General features: G+C 44.1%; 1 protein-coding gene across 1 annotated transcript; it reads right to left on the minus strand.

The window, feature by feature from the left end:
* Window positions 1–711: 711 nt before the first annotated feature.
* Window positions 712–19,076, minus strand: URM1 (ubiquitin related modifier 1). Its single transcript, XM_018564034.1, has 5 exons — window positions 19,009–19,076; window positions 13,002–13,072; window positions 4,243–4,324; window positions 3,830–3,878; window positions 712–1,056 (listed from the first exon to the last, which is right to left on the minus strand). Exons 1-5 carry the CDS (start codon window positions 19,041–19,043, stop codon window positions 988–990), a joined length of 306 nt encoding a protein of 101 aa, XP_018419536.1. The 5' UTR covers window positions 19,044–19,076; the 3' UTR covers window positions 712–987.
* Window positions 19,077–19,787: the final 711 nt, after the last annotated feature.

Genomic DNA, 19,787 nt, shown 5'->3' on the forward strand with positions numbered 1-19,787 from the left:
GGACCTTGATTAGACACTTGTTACAGGACAGCTCTGTGTCACTCTCTTTCAATTATGCTCCTGGGTTGTCACTTTGTGACATGTCATTTCAGTGGAGGCTACATACACTATGACCATACCAATAGCCAAAAGCATGTCCCATTATCACCATCAGGAAGCCCGTCCTGAGATATGGCATACAGCCACCACTCTAGTGCAAGCATATAGACAGGAAGTGGCTGCAAAGGGGGTGCAAGAGATGCAACAATGAATGCAAAACATAACAATTGTTTATGATACACAATGCATTAGCAAACTTAGTGTCATCCAGTTATCTACTTTTCTAAGTCATACCTGACTGAGTGCTATGAGGGACTGCTACACTTTTTATCAGCCCTGGGAGACATAATGAAAAGCCACTCAGGGACCAATGCGGCTTTTATGTCACTTTCATTGGGCAGGAAGCTGGTTTGCTCATGCCCAAGCAGCAGCAAAGGGAAAAGCGGATTGCTTACTGGGAAGGAAACACAGATACTTCATACAGGACCAAAATGGTTGCACTTAAGTTTATAGGAGGTAAAGGGTGATGTAAACACATGGATATAATTTGGGGAGGGGGAACACACGCCATGATAACGCAAAAAGGAAGGCAGCTCAAAAACATGATGTTAAGACGCAACGTTTCACAATGGCATTATTTATTTAGTTTTTGCATGGATATACACCGCCATTAATTATAACTGGTAGCAAAAATAACATTTTAATCCAGGTGTAAAACTGACATATGGTAGAAGGCCGCCAGTAAATGAGATGTCCCACATGTCACCAAACGGATGGCTCTGACCTATTAACACAGCGGCTGGCTGCCGGGGTGGTATGTAGACGTGTCCTTTTCAGAAGTGAAGTCACTTTTCAAGCAACCGCCACTGGAGATGATGAAGACACCGTGAAAATCCCCTCCCCACTTGGAACATCATGATTGGATTAGAGCAAATCACAAGGTCTTCACTATCCTCCGTGTAATGTGGAGATGAATACAATGTTGTCTTGGTCTTGCAGTTTGTAATCCAACTCACCCTGCAGACAGAATGACTTATATATGAGGGTTGTATAGGAACTAAAAACAGCAAAGACATCACCGGCATTCACATAGAACTTGACAGCTAATGGCCGATGCTTACTATGCAGCCATTACAATTTGGGCATCAAAACGGACCTATATTTTGCTGTCCAACAGTCTTGCTGAGTTAATAAATAAAATGGAACGGAGGAGTTGAAGTACCTTTCCTGGGGAAAATGTTGCTTAAGATCCTCTCAGATCACAGTTCAGATTCGCCAATCAGCCCCTTCAGCAGAGATCATGTGACCAAAGGTCTACATTTCTGGTCTTGTGACTAGCAGAGGAGGGAGACTGAAGCAGCATTTTCCACAGGAAAGGTATGTATTCTCTTCTATAAAATTCTATTTATCCGCCCTAGCACAACTGTTAACATACAGTAGCTTTAATTGAAGCCTATCTCAGGGTAAAAACAAAAATGTCCCCTTGCAGTGGGGCTGCACCTGCACTGCAAGGGTTAGCTGCCCCTTTATGTCTAGGGTAACTGTGTATCGGACTTTTACTTACCTGATCCCCACTCCCCAGGAGTGGGGATTAGATAAGTACAAGTCCTTTACACAATACCCCTACCCAACAACTAGCAATTGACCCTTGCAGTGCGGGGTCAGCACCACTGCAAGGAGAGTTTCGTTTTCTTGTTTTAATTTGGAGATCAGCTTTAGATTTATCTGCATGTCCACTGTAAACTTTATTTGCAATGGTCAAGATCCTTATATCAAAGTACCCTGCATTTTGGAAGTCCCAGGACACTCACGAAGACACATACAGGCTCCTACAATATCATTTTTGCTACATCATAGGGAGGAAAGTTTATTTCCTCAGGAAACTATTACTTTGAGAACAAATTCAAATTGTAGCTGCTGACATTAGTTTTTGAAGGTACATGTATTGGGCTGTCATCCTTACCCTTCCGTTACTACCGGTTGAATGACTGACCTGGAACCCACATGTACATATTGGGTGGAATTTATGAAAACTGGAGCAGACAGAATTTGGAGCAGTTGACCATGCCAACCAATCAGCTTCTCTCTTCAGTTTGCTCAGTTAAACTTTGACAATGAAAGCTAGAAGCTGATTGTTGCTATGGGCAATCGCTCCAGATTCCATCTGCTCCGGTTTTGATAAATTCCCCTCATCGTCTGTCCTGACACATCCTTGTCCCGCGTCAGGAGTATGGAGGAACAGCCCTGGATCCTGTACTGAGAAATACCTCAGTGGCTGCCGATCCAACAGTCCTATCTGGACAGATTCCTTTTAAAAGACTTTTGTCTTGCAGAAACTATGCAAAACATTGCAAATGAATGGAAGACGCTTTACAGGCCTGAACAACAATGATTTTGTTAATGTGGGTTGTTTTCATGAGCAGGGGGAGTGAAAGACTCATTGTGTTGTCTTCCTATGTGGCTCACAATGTAAAGTCAATGGGAGGCCTTTCTGCCCTTGACATACACTGTAAACCATAGGAAGGAGCGTGTGCTGAAGCTTGTACTGGCCCGCCTCCTGCAAGGCTGCATGGAAATATGGTAATGCCTCCTTTTACACTAATACAGATAAGGAAATACAGTGCATAGTATAATTATTCAAGACTTAATCAATACACAGTGTAAGGATCAAATTGCTTTGTGCAAAGTGCTGTGACCTACACCATCCAATCGAAAAACAAGATGGAATCTGATCGGTTGTAGCCAACCATAATACACTATATTACAATGTCCATTCTGATTAGATGCTACCGTACCAAACAGAATTCACTTTAGTGAAGTAAAAATAGTACAAGATGGAGTTTTGGTCACTGTATGTACTGCATATTGCTCTGATCTATTCTATTAAATACACTTGCTATTTTTTGTGTACGTTAAAGAGAAATCCCACCTTTAAAAGAGAAAATAATAAATGCACACTTCTTCATAAAAGAAAAAAATGTGTATTTATTATTTTTTTGCACAGGAAAAAAAAAACGTGGGAAACTGCAGCCCTCCATCTTTGGTGGAACTATAAGTAGCATGAGGCATAGCTTGACAGTTGCAGACTTGACTCCCAGAGGCAAAGGCATGTTGGGATTCAAGTTAAAGCACAGCTGGAGGGCCAGTGTTGCCCACCCCTGCATTAGAGCATTGCAACCATGATCAGTAGATGGAGAGTGCAATGCTCTAGCTCCCGCAGACTCTTCTTCCTGTTCATGTCTATACCGAGGGATGGAGATTCAGTAACATGGATGGGAGGACGAATGAATTGACAAGTGTGGTGACATCACCACACCTGTATTCCATTGAGAACTTGCAGTTTCTCTATTCTTAGATGCTGTCAAAGGATCTGTGAATGGATGTGATCGCTGTGTGGGTGGAGCCACACACAGCCGCTCCAAATTCAAAAAAGTCAACAGACCTGCGGAAATCTGACCATGTTTCATTTTACACCATAAATGTGGGTGCAACATGAAACATAGTTAGAAAGGTGAATTTAGCCTTTAAAGTGACACTTTTTGTTCCCCATGGTCACTGTGTGTGTTGTAAAGTGGCCACCGCTCCAAGTTTGCTCCTGTGATGGACTACAATCTCAGGTTTAATTTACTAATTTGTATTGAGATTGTAGTCCATCACAGGAGTGAGCTTGGGGCGGTGGCCACTTTACAACACACACAGGGACGATGGGGAACAAACGTAGCCCCCCTCCAGAAGGAAGGACAGTGTCAGCACCAATTCAGAGACTTTTAAGTATTTATTCTGTGCTTACCATCAGCTCCCAGTCTGCGTCATTAACAAGAACAAGAATCCCCGGCCTCCTGCAAGAACAGAAACACGGCCATAACATTTTTAAACAAAGATAGAAAACTGCTTGGTCGGTCCTCTTATCACTGAAGATGCTACACATCAGATTCTCATAATCAAAATGATCCTATAAGTTCCCTTTGGCAGGAAGATATCTGAATGGCAAGGACTTGTGTTTTGTGTTCTTTCAGTAACAATTAGAGCACTTATGAAGCTAAAGAGCAGCACTTGTTTAATGCAGTGACTGCTTTACCAGTCCCCGCTGTCATCAGAGACCAGTGTTCTAGCGTTGGCACAGCCTTACACTCATTGAAAGGCTACTTTAAAAGGCATCCTCACACTCTGAAAGCTCACTGTATACTAATACACAATACTTACACTGTATCTCCTTGAATAAACAATTCAGGACGTTCCTTCAGCAAATGATCTTTGATCCACTCCAGCAAATGCTTCATGTCCCCTGAAAAAAGCAAAATATGTGGTTATGCGGCAGCCATTGTGTTTTCTGAAGACTATGTAATGGGTACTATGGGAAAAGGGACAGATCGGGACCTGCTCATTACAGCCCCAAAAATTAGCACATCAAACCCTAGTAGAGCAGGGGCTGCAGAATTATCGAGCAAAGCCACAGGGTCAATGATGGCCAACTAGCATATGATGGCCACGCCGATCTCCAATTTGAATGTTTGGTTTAAATCAGCTAAATACATTCCAGGAGCATCGACACAAAAAGTGCTGAAAGTCTTAGGCCCCATTCACAAGGAGCGATTTATCCAGCGATTTTTGCAGCGATATCGCTCATATTTCCACGCGATATCGCTCTATGTAGCTTCTCCAATCCATTTCAATGGAGCTGTTCACATCTCGTCGCTCAATATCGCTGGTAGCTCCTACATGACCCTTTTTTCGAGCGATTTCGAGCGATTTTGCTCCTGATTGCATACAGCCCAATAGGGACAAGTCGCTCAATATCGCTCATATAAAATTGCGCGATTTTCATGTCGCTCAGTGTGAATGGGGCCTTAGTTTGTTTTTCTTTAGAAAGCAGCCACAGCCTGATTGGAAAAGCTTGTATGTATGGTCTCTCTGCACAGTTATTACAGGCCCCTCAAAGCTAAAGCTTCCCAATCAGCAGGGAGTGTGATTTTGTTGATTGGAGAGCGCAAGCTCCGATTTAGGGGATGTGTCGGTCCTCTACAGAGAGACCCCTGCTTCCACATAGACAGCAATGATCCTTCTCTGCAGCATGTTGGCAGAGGACAGACTTTGCTACTCAGACTGATGCTGCTTTCTAAAGAAAAACAAACAAACTCTAAGACTTTGAACACATTTTGCTTTGATGTACCTGAAATGTATTTAGCTGCTATAAGGCTCCATTCACACATAGTGGTAGCGGTTTTTCGCGCAGAATGAAACCACGCAAAACGGTAACATACGTGCGTATTCCGCATGTTTGCAGCTATCACTATAGCTGTAATATGCGGAATCCGCCCATAAAATCGTGCTTGGACTATTTTGCAGAACACACGGTTTCGTACCGCGCGCGGCCGTCGCAATAGTCTGAACAATGCATATTGCTATGCATTGGTTGTTATGTTTAGCGCGGAAAACAACTCATGTGTGAATGGAGCCTATGGAAAGGTTGTACTAAACCATAAAGAGTAAATATCACTGATTTACATTCACTGGTCACTTTATTAGGTATTTAGGTATGTAGACATGGTCAAGGCGATCTGCTAAAGTTCAAACTGAGTATCAGAATGGGAAGAAAGGTGATTTAAGTGACTTTGAAAGTTTCATAGTTGTTGGTGCCAGACAGGCTGGTCTGAGAATTTCAGAAACTGCTGATGTACTGGGATTTTCATGCTCAACCATCTCTCAGGTTTACAGAAAATGGTCTGAAAAATAAAAATTATCCAGTGAGCGGCAGAAAATGCCTTGTTGGTGCCAGAGGTCAGAGGAGAATGGCCAGACTGGTTCAAGCTGATAGAAAGGCTGACCATGTCCATATTGTACCCATCTTCTGATGGCTATTTCCAGCAGCATACCGCACCATGTTACAAAGCTAAAATCATCTCAAACTGGTTTCTTGAACATGACAATGAGTTCGCTGTACTCAAATGGCCTCCACGGTCACCAGATCTCAATCCAATAGAGCAGCTTTGGTATGTGGTGGAACGGCAGATTAGCATCATGGATGTGCAAGCGAAAATCTGCAGCAACTGCGTGATGCTATCATGTCAATATGGAACAAACTCTAAGAATGTTTCCAGCACCTTATTCAATCTATGCCACGAAGAATAAAGGAAGTTCTGAACTGCTAGGGTCCGGGGTCCAACCCCCTACTACCAAGGTGTACCTGATAAAGTGACCAGTGAGTGTATTTTTCTGTGCATTCTGGGGAGGAAATGTGCAGTTGTAAATTATAATCAATGTTTTTTCCTTTTCTAGTCCGTTGTAATTAGTTATTGATCATATCAGTTTTAAGAGAGCCCACAGGCACTTTTTGATACAGCCGTCAAGCACAGAAATCATTATATTATAGAAATGAGTGGTAAAAGAAATCTATAGTGAGGCGGAATGGAGGCTGCCAATGTTGACCTCCCCTTCTGTTCCTGGCTGTCATTCTGGTCCAATGACTTCAGGATTTTCTGAGACTTTTAAACATTTTAAGAACAAGCATTAGCCAGTCACCAGCATCCTTCATATTGTTGGGATTTAATGCTTAGGATGACACAATATGTGGTTTTCTGGTGAAATTATCTAAACCTTTCTAAACAATGTATTCAAATCTATTGACCACTTAAAGTGATCCGTACTCTAGTTTTCCATTTTAAAACGTTTTACCCAGCAACAGATGACACAAGATGCCACCATTACATTTAGTAGCCAGGAAAGCCCCTTTCGTGCCTCGCTCTGATTTAGTTTCATATAACTAAATTTCTGCTGTCACTAAGGATCCCAGTCATAACATCCAACATGAAACATGTACTGTGGCTCCTGGATCTTGCCTGGTTCCACTAAATTTGTAGTTGAATCAAAAAATGGATCCATGAGGTTGCTTGGAGAAAATTCATAGATTTATTGAACATGCAGGGGGTATTTAAGGAACATCCTAAGTACCTCCTGCTTGTTCTTATTCAAATCAACCTATCGATACCCATCTGCAAGCAACATCATGGACCCTTTATTTTGTTTCACTAGTGATTTAGTTTCATTTTACTATTGGGGCCTGATTTACCCCAACTTCATGGCCAAGTCTTGCCAACTGCTATTCCCTTGTCCAACAGGACTTCATCCAGTGGAGAGAAAACAAAAGGCGCTCTCATTGGACAGGAAGATGGATGCTCGTAGAGCTTAGCCATAAAGTCAGGCCCAGTAACAATGTGAAACTACATCAGGGAGGGGCACCAAAATGTATTTCTGACTTTTAAAGGTAACTGGTGTGGATAATAGAGGGGAGGAGCCTGGTGCTGTGTATTGCAGTGAGAGAATAAGGTTTACAGTGCTAACTTATGCTTCTAAAAATGCTAGCTATTGGCTAGCTGTCATACACATCCAATGGTATTAATACCTTGAGTCAATAGTCTGGAACAAGTATGCAGTTCAGGAGTTCTGATGTCACTCTCATCAATACCTAGAGTCACTGCCCTGGAACAACCATGCAGTACAGGAGTGCTGACATCACCCTCATCAATATCCAGAGTCACTGTCCTGGAAGAAGCATGTCATTCTTGAGTTCTGATGTCACTCTGATCAATACCTTAAGACATTGTCCCAGAACAAGCATTCAGTATAGAAGTTCTGACACCACCCTCATCAATGCCCTGAGTGCCAGGACAAGCATGCAGTTCAGGAGTTCCGATGTCACTCTGATCAATACCTTGAGTCACTGTCCCAGAACAAGCATGCAGTTCAGGAGCTCAGATGTCACTCATCAATACCATGGGTCATTGTCCCAGAACAGGAATGCAATTCAGGAGTACTGAGGTCACTCTAATTAATACCTTGAGTTACTGTCCCAGTAGAAGCATATGGTTCAGGAGCTCTGATGTCATGCTCATCAATACCTTCAGTCACTGTCATGGAACAAGCGTGCAGTTCAGGAGTTCTGACGTCACTATCATCAATACCTTGAGTCACTGTCCCGGAACAAGCATGCAGTTTAGAAATTCTGACGTCACTCTGATCAATACCTGGAGTCATTGTCCCAGGACAAGCATGCAGTTCAGGAGTTTTGATGTCACTTTCATCAATACCTTCAGACACTGTCCCGGAACAAGCATGCAGTTCAGGAATTCTGATATCACTTTCATCAATACCTTGAGTCACTGTACTGGAACAAGAATGCAGTTCAGGAGTTCAGACATAGTGCATGCTTGTTCACGTGGCAACCAGGTAACTAGCAATTTCAAAGTCCCCGTGTGTTCAGTACGGGTTTCCTGTCTTATATGAGTTATTGGCAGCATATTTGGCAGTTTCTCCTGATTTTAGGGCATGCTGTGTCTAATACCATGGGATGCTGTTTCTGAAAACCAGCTGTAGGTGGCAATAAAAAGGAACAGAGATTGTTCAGTACTGTACAGCAAGCTGCCAGAATGATGAAATAAGCTGCTACTGTAAAACAGATACTGTGGTTCTGCCGTCGAAAATCCTACCATTTCTTTGTTAGCAATGGACAGCATGGGCCTGTACAGTTGTACCAGGTTTTAATAGCCCTCTGGTTACTCATTAGTGAGAAGGAAAGGCCCCTTCCCAGACTGGGAACAATGGGGATAGCGAGCTGATGCCGGGCTCTCCATGGTAACGCCCCTATACAATAGATTCCCTGGACAGAGAATGTGGGCGGGTGGGAAGCAGGCACAACTATCTGACCCTCCTGAGTCAGGCTGATAAACGAGCCTTCACATCCCTGCACCTGACCCTGCAATGACCAGCGCCGCTCGCCATTACACGTAGCAACTATGACTCTCTGCCCTCCCTAATCAGTGGGCGTCATCCCCCGTTCACCATATTGCTGAGACACAGCACCATCCATAGCGGTCTGCGGCGTGTGAACCAACTGCGAATGATCGCTGTTGTATTAGGCGCTGCGCTTGCCAATGTGGTTCCACCACTCTCTAAAATGACATTATTCTTTATTTGAGGGAGGGGGGGGGTGCCGGACTGAATCCTTTTCCATAGCTTCGTTTGCATATTTAAATAAGTTTTATTAATGAGCTATTCCAGGCAACAAATAAAAATGAATGATATGCTGATTTAGCCAGATAACCCTGCAAGTGTAGGAATGACAGAAAGATTCAGGATAATTAACTTTGCACTGCATTGGTAGAGTTCCTCACATGTTCGGCTTCCAGAAACCTGTGCTATATAACCTGCTTTCCTTACCACTAACAAGATTCCGACTGGCAAGGTAGGTTTGAAATACAATTAGTGGTTATGATAAAGCTGTTAGCACTGATGCCTACAAAAAGCAGAATTTCTGTAAGTACGAGACAGCAAGGGGCCTAAAAGTGGTCCTGTTTGGGATTCCTACACTGCATTGTACAAGTGTAAGCAAAAGGGAATGGAGTACACTAGTTGACTATAGTTTATTCTAGTTCTGGATAGGGTGGGGAAGTGTCAGGTTTTTACTTCTCTGACCCTATTGTAGAGTACAACTCTCACTACTTGCCCTAGTGAGCATTGTCCTGAGGACAGAAAGTGAAAGGAACTCTGAACTTTAGCAGTTGTCAATGGAAGAGGAGTAGAAGGGATTACCTCCAATGCTGAAAACTGTTAAGGGTGGGATTTTCCCAGACCTGGAGAATTTCCATTCAATTGTTTCAAAAGCTGGACAGGTAATTACTATCAAGATTAGCTGATGTCTTCCATTAGACTCTCAGAATAGACTGCTGTTTGTGCCCACCCTGCTTTAAAAAGACTGCAAATCAGTAGGGCAATGCAGTGGAACACCACCAATGCCTTCAATACATTTAAACCAATTGTATAGCAGCAGTGCAAATGGGCATTTGTGATCAGGTCATGGAGCAATTTTCATTATTGTGGAATGCAGTGTTTGGATTTTAAACAGGATCTGTGCATACTTCACCCATCTCAAATGCCTGCGTACACTAACCACTAAAAGAAGAGAACTAATACTTACCAAGTGCAGAGCACGGATAGATCCACAGAATGCAGCAGGGGATTAGGCATCAAACGCACCCAGAAGTTTGTTGGATGCTGCAGATTCTTCGGCTGGCTTAGCTCTTTAAAGTGACATTAAAGTCAAAAAAAATTTCCCTCCCCCTAATGTTAAGTAAATCACTTACCTTAAATGAGGTCTCTTAATCCGATCTTCTTCTTTCCTGTCCTTTTTAGCCTTCTCTCCAGCCCTGCGGCGGGTCTCCGATCCAGCGCTGACTCCTCTGACCTTGCAAGCACTTCCGATCCCACGATGTCTGCATGCGGGTGCACGCGTCCATAGACTTACCTTGCGTCTCTCCTCGTCCCGCGGCCGAAAATCCGAACTGCGCATGTGCCCGCCCCAAGATGCTTTGCGGCCGCCCGAGCAGTTTCGGATTTTCGGACGGGAGCGCGCGGCGAGAAGAGTGGTAAGTTTAAACTGCTTTTAAAGTGTTTTGTTTTTTTTTAAACTTTTTGCATATATCTACTGCTTGCTGGCAGTAGATATATGCAAAGAAAATGGAGGGTTTAGAAACCCTTTAAGGAAGCAAAGATGGGAGGCACTGGTGGTGGGACAGGTCTTCTTCTTTTACAGGGAGCTCTTTTATAACTTTATTATGTGGCAACAGAGCCGCTTTAAACTAAAATTCTAAATATTTCTATAAACTGTATTTCTATAATAAAAATAAAATAAACAGCCACTGCTATAACAGCTTGTCAGCACTGATTTTTGAAGCCCCCAGTTGGTAGTCTGATCAAGACATATGAAGGACCTGAGCATTCTGGGTCATGAAAGCACTTTGTATCTGTCCATTAGGCTTGAAAAAATAAGAAATATGGTGGTATCCGGGACTGACCCAACAGTGAAGGTGGGGGTGGTCAATGGGGATTTATCACTATCCAGCTAATGGTACGATGATACTTAAGCCTTATTGTTTTTTAAGACTGATGAAATTTGAATTTCCTTATTTTTAGTTGTAGGCACATTTTTTATTTTTGCATTTACTATAAACTCCAGAATTTACAGGCAAGGCTTAGCCCAGTAGTAAGCCTGCCCATAGGTAACCAGCTCACTCGATAAGTGAACAGTCTGGGACTCTGGGTGGGATTGAGCGGGATCAATATCAAGATAATAGGGGAGCAGGAAAACTTCACAGATGTGTTGACTCTCTGTTTAATTAAGCAGAAAGTGGTCCTTTTGAAAAGCAATTTCGCGCAGGGGGCTCAGAGCTGAGCAAACAGTGGCGGTCAGTTAGCAGGAGGGGGGCAGAGGGAGTGGGAGGAGGGCACTGGAACAGCTGGCATCATCTTCTATGTGAGCTGCATTCTAATCAGTTTAAAGAGTTCCCAGCATCGCCCACCCCCCACCTTATGCAGTATCCTGACAATAAATTCCACTGAGACTGAAGCTGCTCCTAGACTGCCCCCCATGCAACACTCTTAAGCAAATGTCCCAAATAAATGTAACTGTAGAGAGCGGCCATCATCAATGCCATCTGACTTAAGTGATGAATAAACTTAAAATGTACTTCACGCTAAAGAAATACGGACAATATGGCACAAAAAATTAGATACTTGCCATAGCAATTAAACTTCCATTGCAGCATTTTGCTTTGTTACCCGTTATAATGAGCCAAGGTTGGCTAGTTAGTCATAACTTACAGTGCCCTTTAGAGTCGTGCTGAACTCAAAAAGTAAAGACCTTAAAGCACTATCCAAAAATGTTAATTGTACCCAAAAAGTGCCCTGAAACATTTATCTTTTATGTTGTATTCCTCTAAAAAAATACCAGTGCTCTTCCGGTATGCGAGTGTGCCTAATTCTGTAGCCTCGCAGCTGTAAATCTGCATTGTGGGATCTGAGGCACTGCTGTCTCTAACTGCTACTCTCAGGAGATTTGGTGATGTCACTAAGTGTTACTCGATGTTCTCCATGCTGGAGAGGAAGCTGAACCTAAGAACCTGCAGCACAAGGATCTCCCTGTATCTGCTTCATTCATTCTGTAGATCTGCGATTCCTCTTCTGCTGCTTCTTGAGTAACGCTCCTCAGATATCAGGGAAGGGGAGCTCTGACAAGAAGAAGCAACACCCTGTTCCTCTAACAAGATGGCCACTTCCACACAGAGACATAGTGCTGAACAAAGCATGGTAAGTCAGTAATGGGTAAAGCTCGGTTGCAGGTAGTACATATTCAGTAATGGTGACTAGTCCTTTGCCTGTCTCTTTTGGGCACAGGTTCCAGAGTTCATGTCTTCTTTAAGGAGATGATTGAACAATTACTATACACATGTTGATATTTGCATAGGAACTGACAGATTGGAGCACAGTTGGAGATGACCAGGGGCTTTCCATCACAGCGATAAACTTTAGACTAAATAAATACTACACTCTGGCAACCCTCCTTATGACGCTTTATTGTAACTGTTTTACAGCCGAACCTATGTGAGTCACAGAAAAGTTTATGTAAATAAAATTCCACTTCAACTTAAAGGGAACTCATCACGACAGAAATCTATGGATCTACTATTGCTGACTTGCAGAGAGGGGGAGGAAGATGCAGCACAAGGTGCCATTTAGGTGTGCTACAGTGCAAGAGCAAACTGATAGTAGGAGATAGCAGAATAACAGAGAGGAGCTTATCAGTGTGCTGCTTCTCCTTTCACTGGCCAGGCCAGGCACAGGGTAGGAGTGGGGAGGAGACTGGAAAGTAAAAGTGACTGCAGAAGAGAAAAAAAGAGGTCAAGTCTCATCGCCTGTGTGGCAAAGCTATGCAAGTCTCAGGACTACAAGAAAATCCATTGGCAGTTAAAGCGCTCTGCAAAACTTCACGGTTGTAGATCTGTAGAAGTTTCTCATATTTAGGCGTGATCATGGACATATAACTCAAGTGTATGAATGACCTGCGTTTACTTCCAATCTTTACACGTATCGCAAAGGGGTTACCCTAAAGCATTACTACGAAGGATACTCACAAGGATCTGCCCGGCTAGGCAGGGTCACCTGATGTTTCTTGATCCCGTTAAACAGCAGCTCCGCGCCACCTCTGAAAGGAGATAATAAATACATGAGATATGCTGACATCCCCGCCACAGAGGAGGGGGTATAACTAACACACACAGCAAAGTGCCACAACACAGCCAGCAGCAGACAAAGGTTTCCCCGCAGGCTCCTGCAGGACACGGGCTACTCATTAGCATCTCTATGTCAGGCTCTCTTGGGTACCAACGAAGAGCTGGACAAGCTCTGTCCACAAAGATGACAGAAAACGACAGGAAGGTTTTATTTACTCCCGTAGGTGGAAGATGAACAGAGCATTTCCTACAGCTGAATTATTAAAACCAAATACAGGAGGTCAAAACACGGCAAAGTGGCGGGGCCACAAGACCAGCCCTCTTTATTAAAGGGACTGTACTGTCAATTATTTTCTGAGTATATGTGTAAAAAATATGTGTAAAAGAGATATGCGTCATTTAAATGTCAATTATCAATGTGTTGTTGTTAAAACACCTTATTTTAGGGCCTCGCGTAGTGTGAAGACCTTGGAACATATCGTAGGGAAACATGGTCTCCTTTCATTTGACAATTTAAAGCCGTGTTCAATGCAGTTTGGTCCTGTACCTTTGGCTCTGGTGCCTTCTGGGGTGGGGTCCTTTTTGCAATCTGAGACCCTGCGTAAGCCCTTATCTTCTATTTATAGAGCCCTCCAACCTAATATTCATGGTGGCCTGGAAACTCTTCGCTTCGCACCAGACGGCTCTTGGATGCTCCAAGTCTTGATTCGGAGGACTGGGAAGATACGTGGGGCCACCTGCATACATATTTAGTCTCTGCTAGAGATAGACTTATCCAATTCAAACTGCTCCATAGAGTTTGTAAGTCTCCTGCTAGAATTCATAAGATCTATCCCCGGGCTTCCGCATGTGTTGGTGGTGTCCCACAGAAGATACTGATTTTATCCATATGATATGGTTGTGCCTCAATATTCAGATATTTTGGCTAGAGGAGCAGGCCTTCATTTTCCATGCTCACTACTGTTGATATTTCCCTTACTGTGGAGACCTGTTTATTGGGTTTAGGAACCTTTAGCTCCAACTGGCAATGCAAGAACCTTCTTCAGTCTTATGCTGATGTCATCTTTTGATTTTATGAGCGGTTTTTACCTGCGGCAGTGGCATACACGCCTCCTACTTAGATAGTGTTATCTTTGGACTCCTGGTTGCATTTGGGGTGTTTTCGGGGACTGAACAGGCTGATTAGCTATGTTTCTTAATAGTTTTTTTTAGTGTTTTCAGTAGGGTTGCACAAATACCAAGTACAGTACTCGGTACAAGCAAGCCAAGTATCTGTACTGGTACTCAAAGTATCTGTGCATCCCTAATTTTAGGCTTTATATATGTCTTGTTTTTTTATTTGTTTCTTGTGCTTTCTGGCCAGGGGCATCATATAACATTACATATGCAGATTATGCCTCCTACTTTGCTGTGCAACACAACGATTGTGCTTTACTGCTCCCTCTCACAATACAAAACTAAAGCTGGCCATATATACCCACATTGCCATTGTTCAGATAAACAAAGGAAATCTAAAAGATTCTTCCATCCATGCCAAACAGTCTCCTCTGCTGGATATTGTTTTCCAATAGCTGGTGTCTGCCGCTGTCAGAATACCCGATTAGTGCCTGCAGCTGATTGGATGCAGTCAATGTTCAGGCCGACCGTTTTCCACCCAGTTCCTTGGACAACATCTATTGGAAAACCGACATATGTTGAGCTGTTGTTCACCCCCAGATCAAACGAGGGTGAACAACCATGTGTGGCTAGCTTAGGGTTTGAGTGACTCATTGAAAATAATGCTCTCCTCCCTGGGTGGCTGATATCGGAAAGGAGAACTATGAGGTGAGTGATTTACACTCATCCTCATAGTTAGAGCCGAAGCATGACAATTAAAAAGGAGAACTATGAGGTGAGTGAAAATCACTCAGCCTCATAGTTCTAGCGGACATGTGACAATGAAACTGTCACAGGTCGGCTCAATAGATCGGGGAGTGAACACATACTGTCGCACGCTCACTTCTCGATCTATCCCTGCAGAGAGACGTGACTGTCACTCACGGCTCCCTGCGGGGATTCCCCCTCCCCTGTCCGATCCCAAAGCGCTGACTGGCGGAACAGATGGGGGAGGGGGCTGGTACAGCTGGCTCTGCCTCTAGATAGGCAGAGCCAGCTGTCAATCACGCAGCTGGGTGAATCTCGACAGTAATGTCGGGATCCGTCCCGTCTGCGGCGTCTCAGTATACTGCGAGCTGTAGCTCGCAGTATACTGAAGTTTGGGTGACAGGAGGACGCTAGTTTGTGTCCTCCCGTTACCCTTAGGAGAACTATGGGGAAAAGCCCTGACCCCATAGTTCTCCTTTAAACTGTCACAGGTCGGCTCTTTTGATCAGGAAGTGAGCAAGCACATACGGTCGCTCGCTCACTTCCCAATCATCTTCCTGCAGAGAGCGGTGACAAGATAGGCAGAGCCTGCTGTCAATCAGTCAGCTGGGTGGATCTCAACAGTATTGTCAGGATCCGTCCTGGCTGTGGCGCTCTTAGTATATAGCTCGCTGTATACTGAACTTTGGGTCACGGGAGGAGGTTATTATATGTCCTCGCATGACTCTTAAGAGAAATATGGGATAAAAAGGTTACCCCATAGTTCTCTTTTATCTCAGCAGTTCATCACAGTGGCTTATTTTCCTCTAGTACAGGGGAGGGCAAACTCTGTCCCTCCAGATGTAGTGAATCTACGAATCCCATGATGCATCTATCTGTCACTTCCAGGTTCAGTAATTGGAGGGGAGACCAGTCACTGGAAGTGTGCTGAACTCCCACTGATCCAGCCACAGAGGCTCGTCGTGCTGGACCCGAGCCCGTACAGAGGACAGTGTTAATAGTTAATAGATTGTAAATACGGTAAATAGATTGTAAATATGTCACATAAAAATGATTTTAGGTAAACACAGCAAAAATAACTGAAAATATAACCTAACTCTGGAAATACACTTCATTTCCCCCATGTACAGTGGCTTGCATTGGTATTCAACCCCTGTGGACTTTGCCATGTCATATACGGTTACAACCTGGAGATGAAATGTATTTAATTGTGATTTCCATTGATTTCTAGAAAACACTCTATATCAGGGGTGGGCAAACTTTGGCCCTCCACTACACATCCCATTAGGCAATCTGGTAGCCACATGTATGAGGCAGATGCATGATGGGATTGGTGGTTTCACTACAGTTGGAGGGCGGAGGTTTGCGTACCTCTGGTCCATAATGCCAATGAAGCCAGGAGGGCACTCTGAGTGAACAGAGGGATAGCAGATGGCAGAGCCTGGTCATAAAGGCAGAGAAAGTTAGGGGACTAACATTTGCAAAACGTAAGCTATGTGACCACTGTGATTAACCCCGAAGGTGTTATAGTTTGTCTGATCTGCATCCCTGTCACTGGACAGCTCGTTCTGCTTGTTAATGTATGGGTCTCCAAATTTCTCTTTGCAATGCAGGCAGATCATGGCTGGTGGGAGGGGCTGGTTGGGTGCTGTACATACCTTCCTGAAAACATCACAGCAACCTACCTCAGCATGTCTCTCAAGAGCCCTTAGTTCTTACGAAAGCAGTGGGCTGGCTCTTGGGAGGTGTAACCTTGATGGGTGGATGTTAGTCTGGAGGGGTGGGTGTACCTAGGCAAACCACAGTTGCATACAGCCGGCCCTAGGTAATGTCCACCTGTGATGCTGAGCCTCCCATGATTGAACTGAATTGATTAAAGTTAAACTCCAACCACCAAACTTTCATTTAAATATATTCCTCAATAATCAGAAAAGATATAAATCTTCTGTGTGTTTACCAAATGCCTCTGCAAACACAGATATTATAAAAGTAGTAATTACATCATCACTGTGCTGTACATAGCCTGTGCAGAGAGCAGAGCTGTGGAGGGAACCAGCAGGCCCCACCCACTACAGAAGGGGGCAGAGACAAGAGCAGTCACCCTGCACAAGGAGAGAGAACAGCATTGAGCGGTCTTTATTACAGGAAGCTCACACTGGATTGCTGCACAGATCTGCACAAAGCTCACCAAGATTCCAGAAAGAATACACACGTCTCTTGTATTTAGATGATATTTGCTCGTCCTCAGTCCAGCTTTTAGGAATCCCAGACTTTACTGGATAAGTTTGTGGCTTGGCTGCAATTAGATCCCAGGCAGTGTTGTTACCCTTGCCCAATCCACCCCCCTCTCTTTATCTCCATAGCATAAGGGGAGGTGTTCTGTAGTCCAGAGGAGGCAGGACTGACAACACTGCTTAGAATTTCAGTGGAGTAAAGGCACTGTGTTGTCAGTTCGAACAGGAAGGTAGGAGCTTGCCGAATTTCTGGCAGATTAACAGGTATTTTCTGCAATTCTGTATACTCTCCTCAATACATGCGAGGGCAAGAAGGTGGCCTTTAATGCCCAGCCACCGCCTATATATGTCCACTGTTCCTTGCTTGAACTGCGCTTACTGCACCCTCTCAGAACAGTGACCGAGCTGTCACCAAGTCACTGTTTACATCAGGAGCTGGGGATAGACTCCTGATCATGTGACTGTTGTGAATGACTAATGGGGAGCCACTGCCACTATTAAAGTGACATTAAAGGCAATTTTTTTCCCTCCCCCCAATTTTAATGTACGGACTTACCTTAAATGATGCCTCTTAATCCGATCATCTTCTTCTTTCCTGTCCTTTTCAGCTGTCCCTCCAGCGCTGGTGCGGGTCTCCGATCCAGCGCTGACTCCTCTGTCCTCCTCTCCTCTGACGTCCCAAGGTGTCTGTGCGGGTGCAGGCTGCTCCATAGACTTAGCTTGTGTCTCTCCTTGTCTCCCGGCCGAACATCTGAACTGCCCATGCGCCCGCCCCAAGATCCTTTGCAGCTGCCCGAGAAATTTTCAGATATTCGGACAGGAGCATGGGGCGGAGACACAGGTAAGTATTAACCCTTTCAAAACGTTTTGGGTTTTGTTTAATCGTTTTGCATATATCTACTGCTTGCTAGCAGTAGATATATGCAGAAACATGCAAGGGTTTAATAACCCTGTAAGGTATTCTTAAAGGGCCAGGGGTCAATGAGACAACACACGGGGAAACATGCATGCACTGAAGATTTACTGAATATTTTTTATTTTTCTCAGACATACACTTTAGGAACATGTAAATACTTAAATGTCCACTTTGAAGCAGAACTCCTGGCATATAACACCCCCCGCCCCCTTTCCCTATTTTGTTAAACAATACACACCCTTTTTCTTGAAGCCTTCTAGTAATAGAGGTCATTCATCCAAGAGTGAGCGGTCTCACATTATGACATGTGAACGCCACTCATTCCTGGAGTACCGTGCTCCATGCCAGCCTGATGACACCCCATTAAACAACAGGCTGGGCGCACAGGAAATGGGCAGAATGGCATGTTCCGGGAACAAGACCTCCGGCACTGGAATGATTTGGAAGCTGGGGACAATGACAGAGCCTTGAGAAGTGAAGATAAGCCATTTTCTTTATGTGAGGGGGAGTGTAAAAATTAAACAAAAACATTCCTGGCAGTCTGAACATCGTTGTATGTCATAATGCTTCCCTTCTCCATTATGCACCACGAATGCTTGTCTGCAAACAGTATCTGGGCCACACTTAACTTTCCAGAAAACCGAACATCATACATGTGTGTGTTCCTTATAGATAACACTAGTCTGCACTCAGCCTGTCACATGGCCACTGTAATGAGCGGCAATGTGATCATCACATGTCCATTGTCCCCAAGTGCCTAGCTGCTGACTCTCCGGATAGAACCCATACCCGATGTGACTGATACAAGAACGGGTAATTCCCTTACACCTGACACAATCTATATATCCCCCATATTATCCCGACAGCAAACCGAATAACTAAACTCCCTGCTCACCCAAACTCCAGCTGCAGGGATATGGGCGCCGCCATCTTGCTACTCTCACCGGAAGCGCCCCGCAACGGAGACGGAAGTGCGGGCTGTCATCGGTCTGGTTGTTATGGCGACGAAATGCGACAATTTCTGTATACAGTAGTATAAATCTGCTGACGTCACGTAACAGCTTAGAACGTCAGCAGCTAGGCACATTGGGGCTGTTATATGGGATTCATCAATAAATAACACTGACAACAACATGAGCTGCAGTATTTATCAGCCAGACCTGAGTGAATCCTCAGAGGGGACCTTAAAGCTGAACACCAGCTAAATACAATGATACAATACACTTATGAGAACTGTGTTTCCTGCCAAAAGATTTATATTTCTGTCCATCCAGTTTTTAGATTTACACAGCTCTGCCACATACCCAGCCTGTCTAACAAGGTGTGAGACATAATATTTTTCTCTGCCTCAGTTAAAGGAAATGTCCACTTTTTGAGGAAAACAATATAAATGCACACTTCTTCATAAAATAAAAAATGTACATTTATTTGCATTGGAGCCAGTAAAGCATTGCAATCGCGGTCAGTAGATCATGGGTGCAATGTTCTATTCCATTGAGAACTACAAATCCCTTTGCTGCTGTGGCTAATGAGACATGTAGTTTCTTCATTCACAGAGCCTATCAAAGGATCTGTGAATGGATGATGTGGCTCTGTGCACAGCTGCGAAATGCAAAAATGTGCAGATGCCTGCGGGTAGAAGAACCCCGCGATTCAGGTAAAGGAGGGGGGGTG

This window comes from Nanorana parkeri, unplaced genomic scaffold, assembly GCF_000935625.1.
Source record: "Nanorana parkeri isolate BGI_ZX_2015 unplaced genomic scaffold, ASM93562v1 scaffold717, whole genome shotgun sequence".
NCBI lineage: Eukaryota > Metazoa > Chordata > Amphibia > Anura > Dicroglossidae > Nanorana > Nanorana parkeri.

What these genes read in the sequence shown, in the direction of transcription:
- URM1 (XM_018564034.1), bottom strand. Translation starts at nt 19,043, where the DNA reads ATGGCGGCGCCCATATCCCTGCAGCTGGAGTTTGG. An exon ending in GCCTAGCCGGGCAGATCCTT is followed by an intron (nt 4,325 to 13,001) that starts GTGAGTATCCTT and finishes TGCTTTTTTCAG; the next exon opens with GGGACATGAAGCATTTGCTG. An exon ending in TTTATTCAAGGAGATACAGT is followed by an intron (nt 3,879 to 4,242) that starts GTAAGTATTGTG and finishes CTGTTCTTGCAG; the next exon opens with GAGGCCGGGGATTCTTGTTC.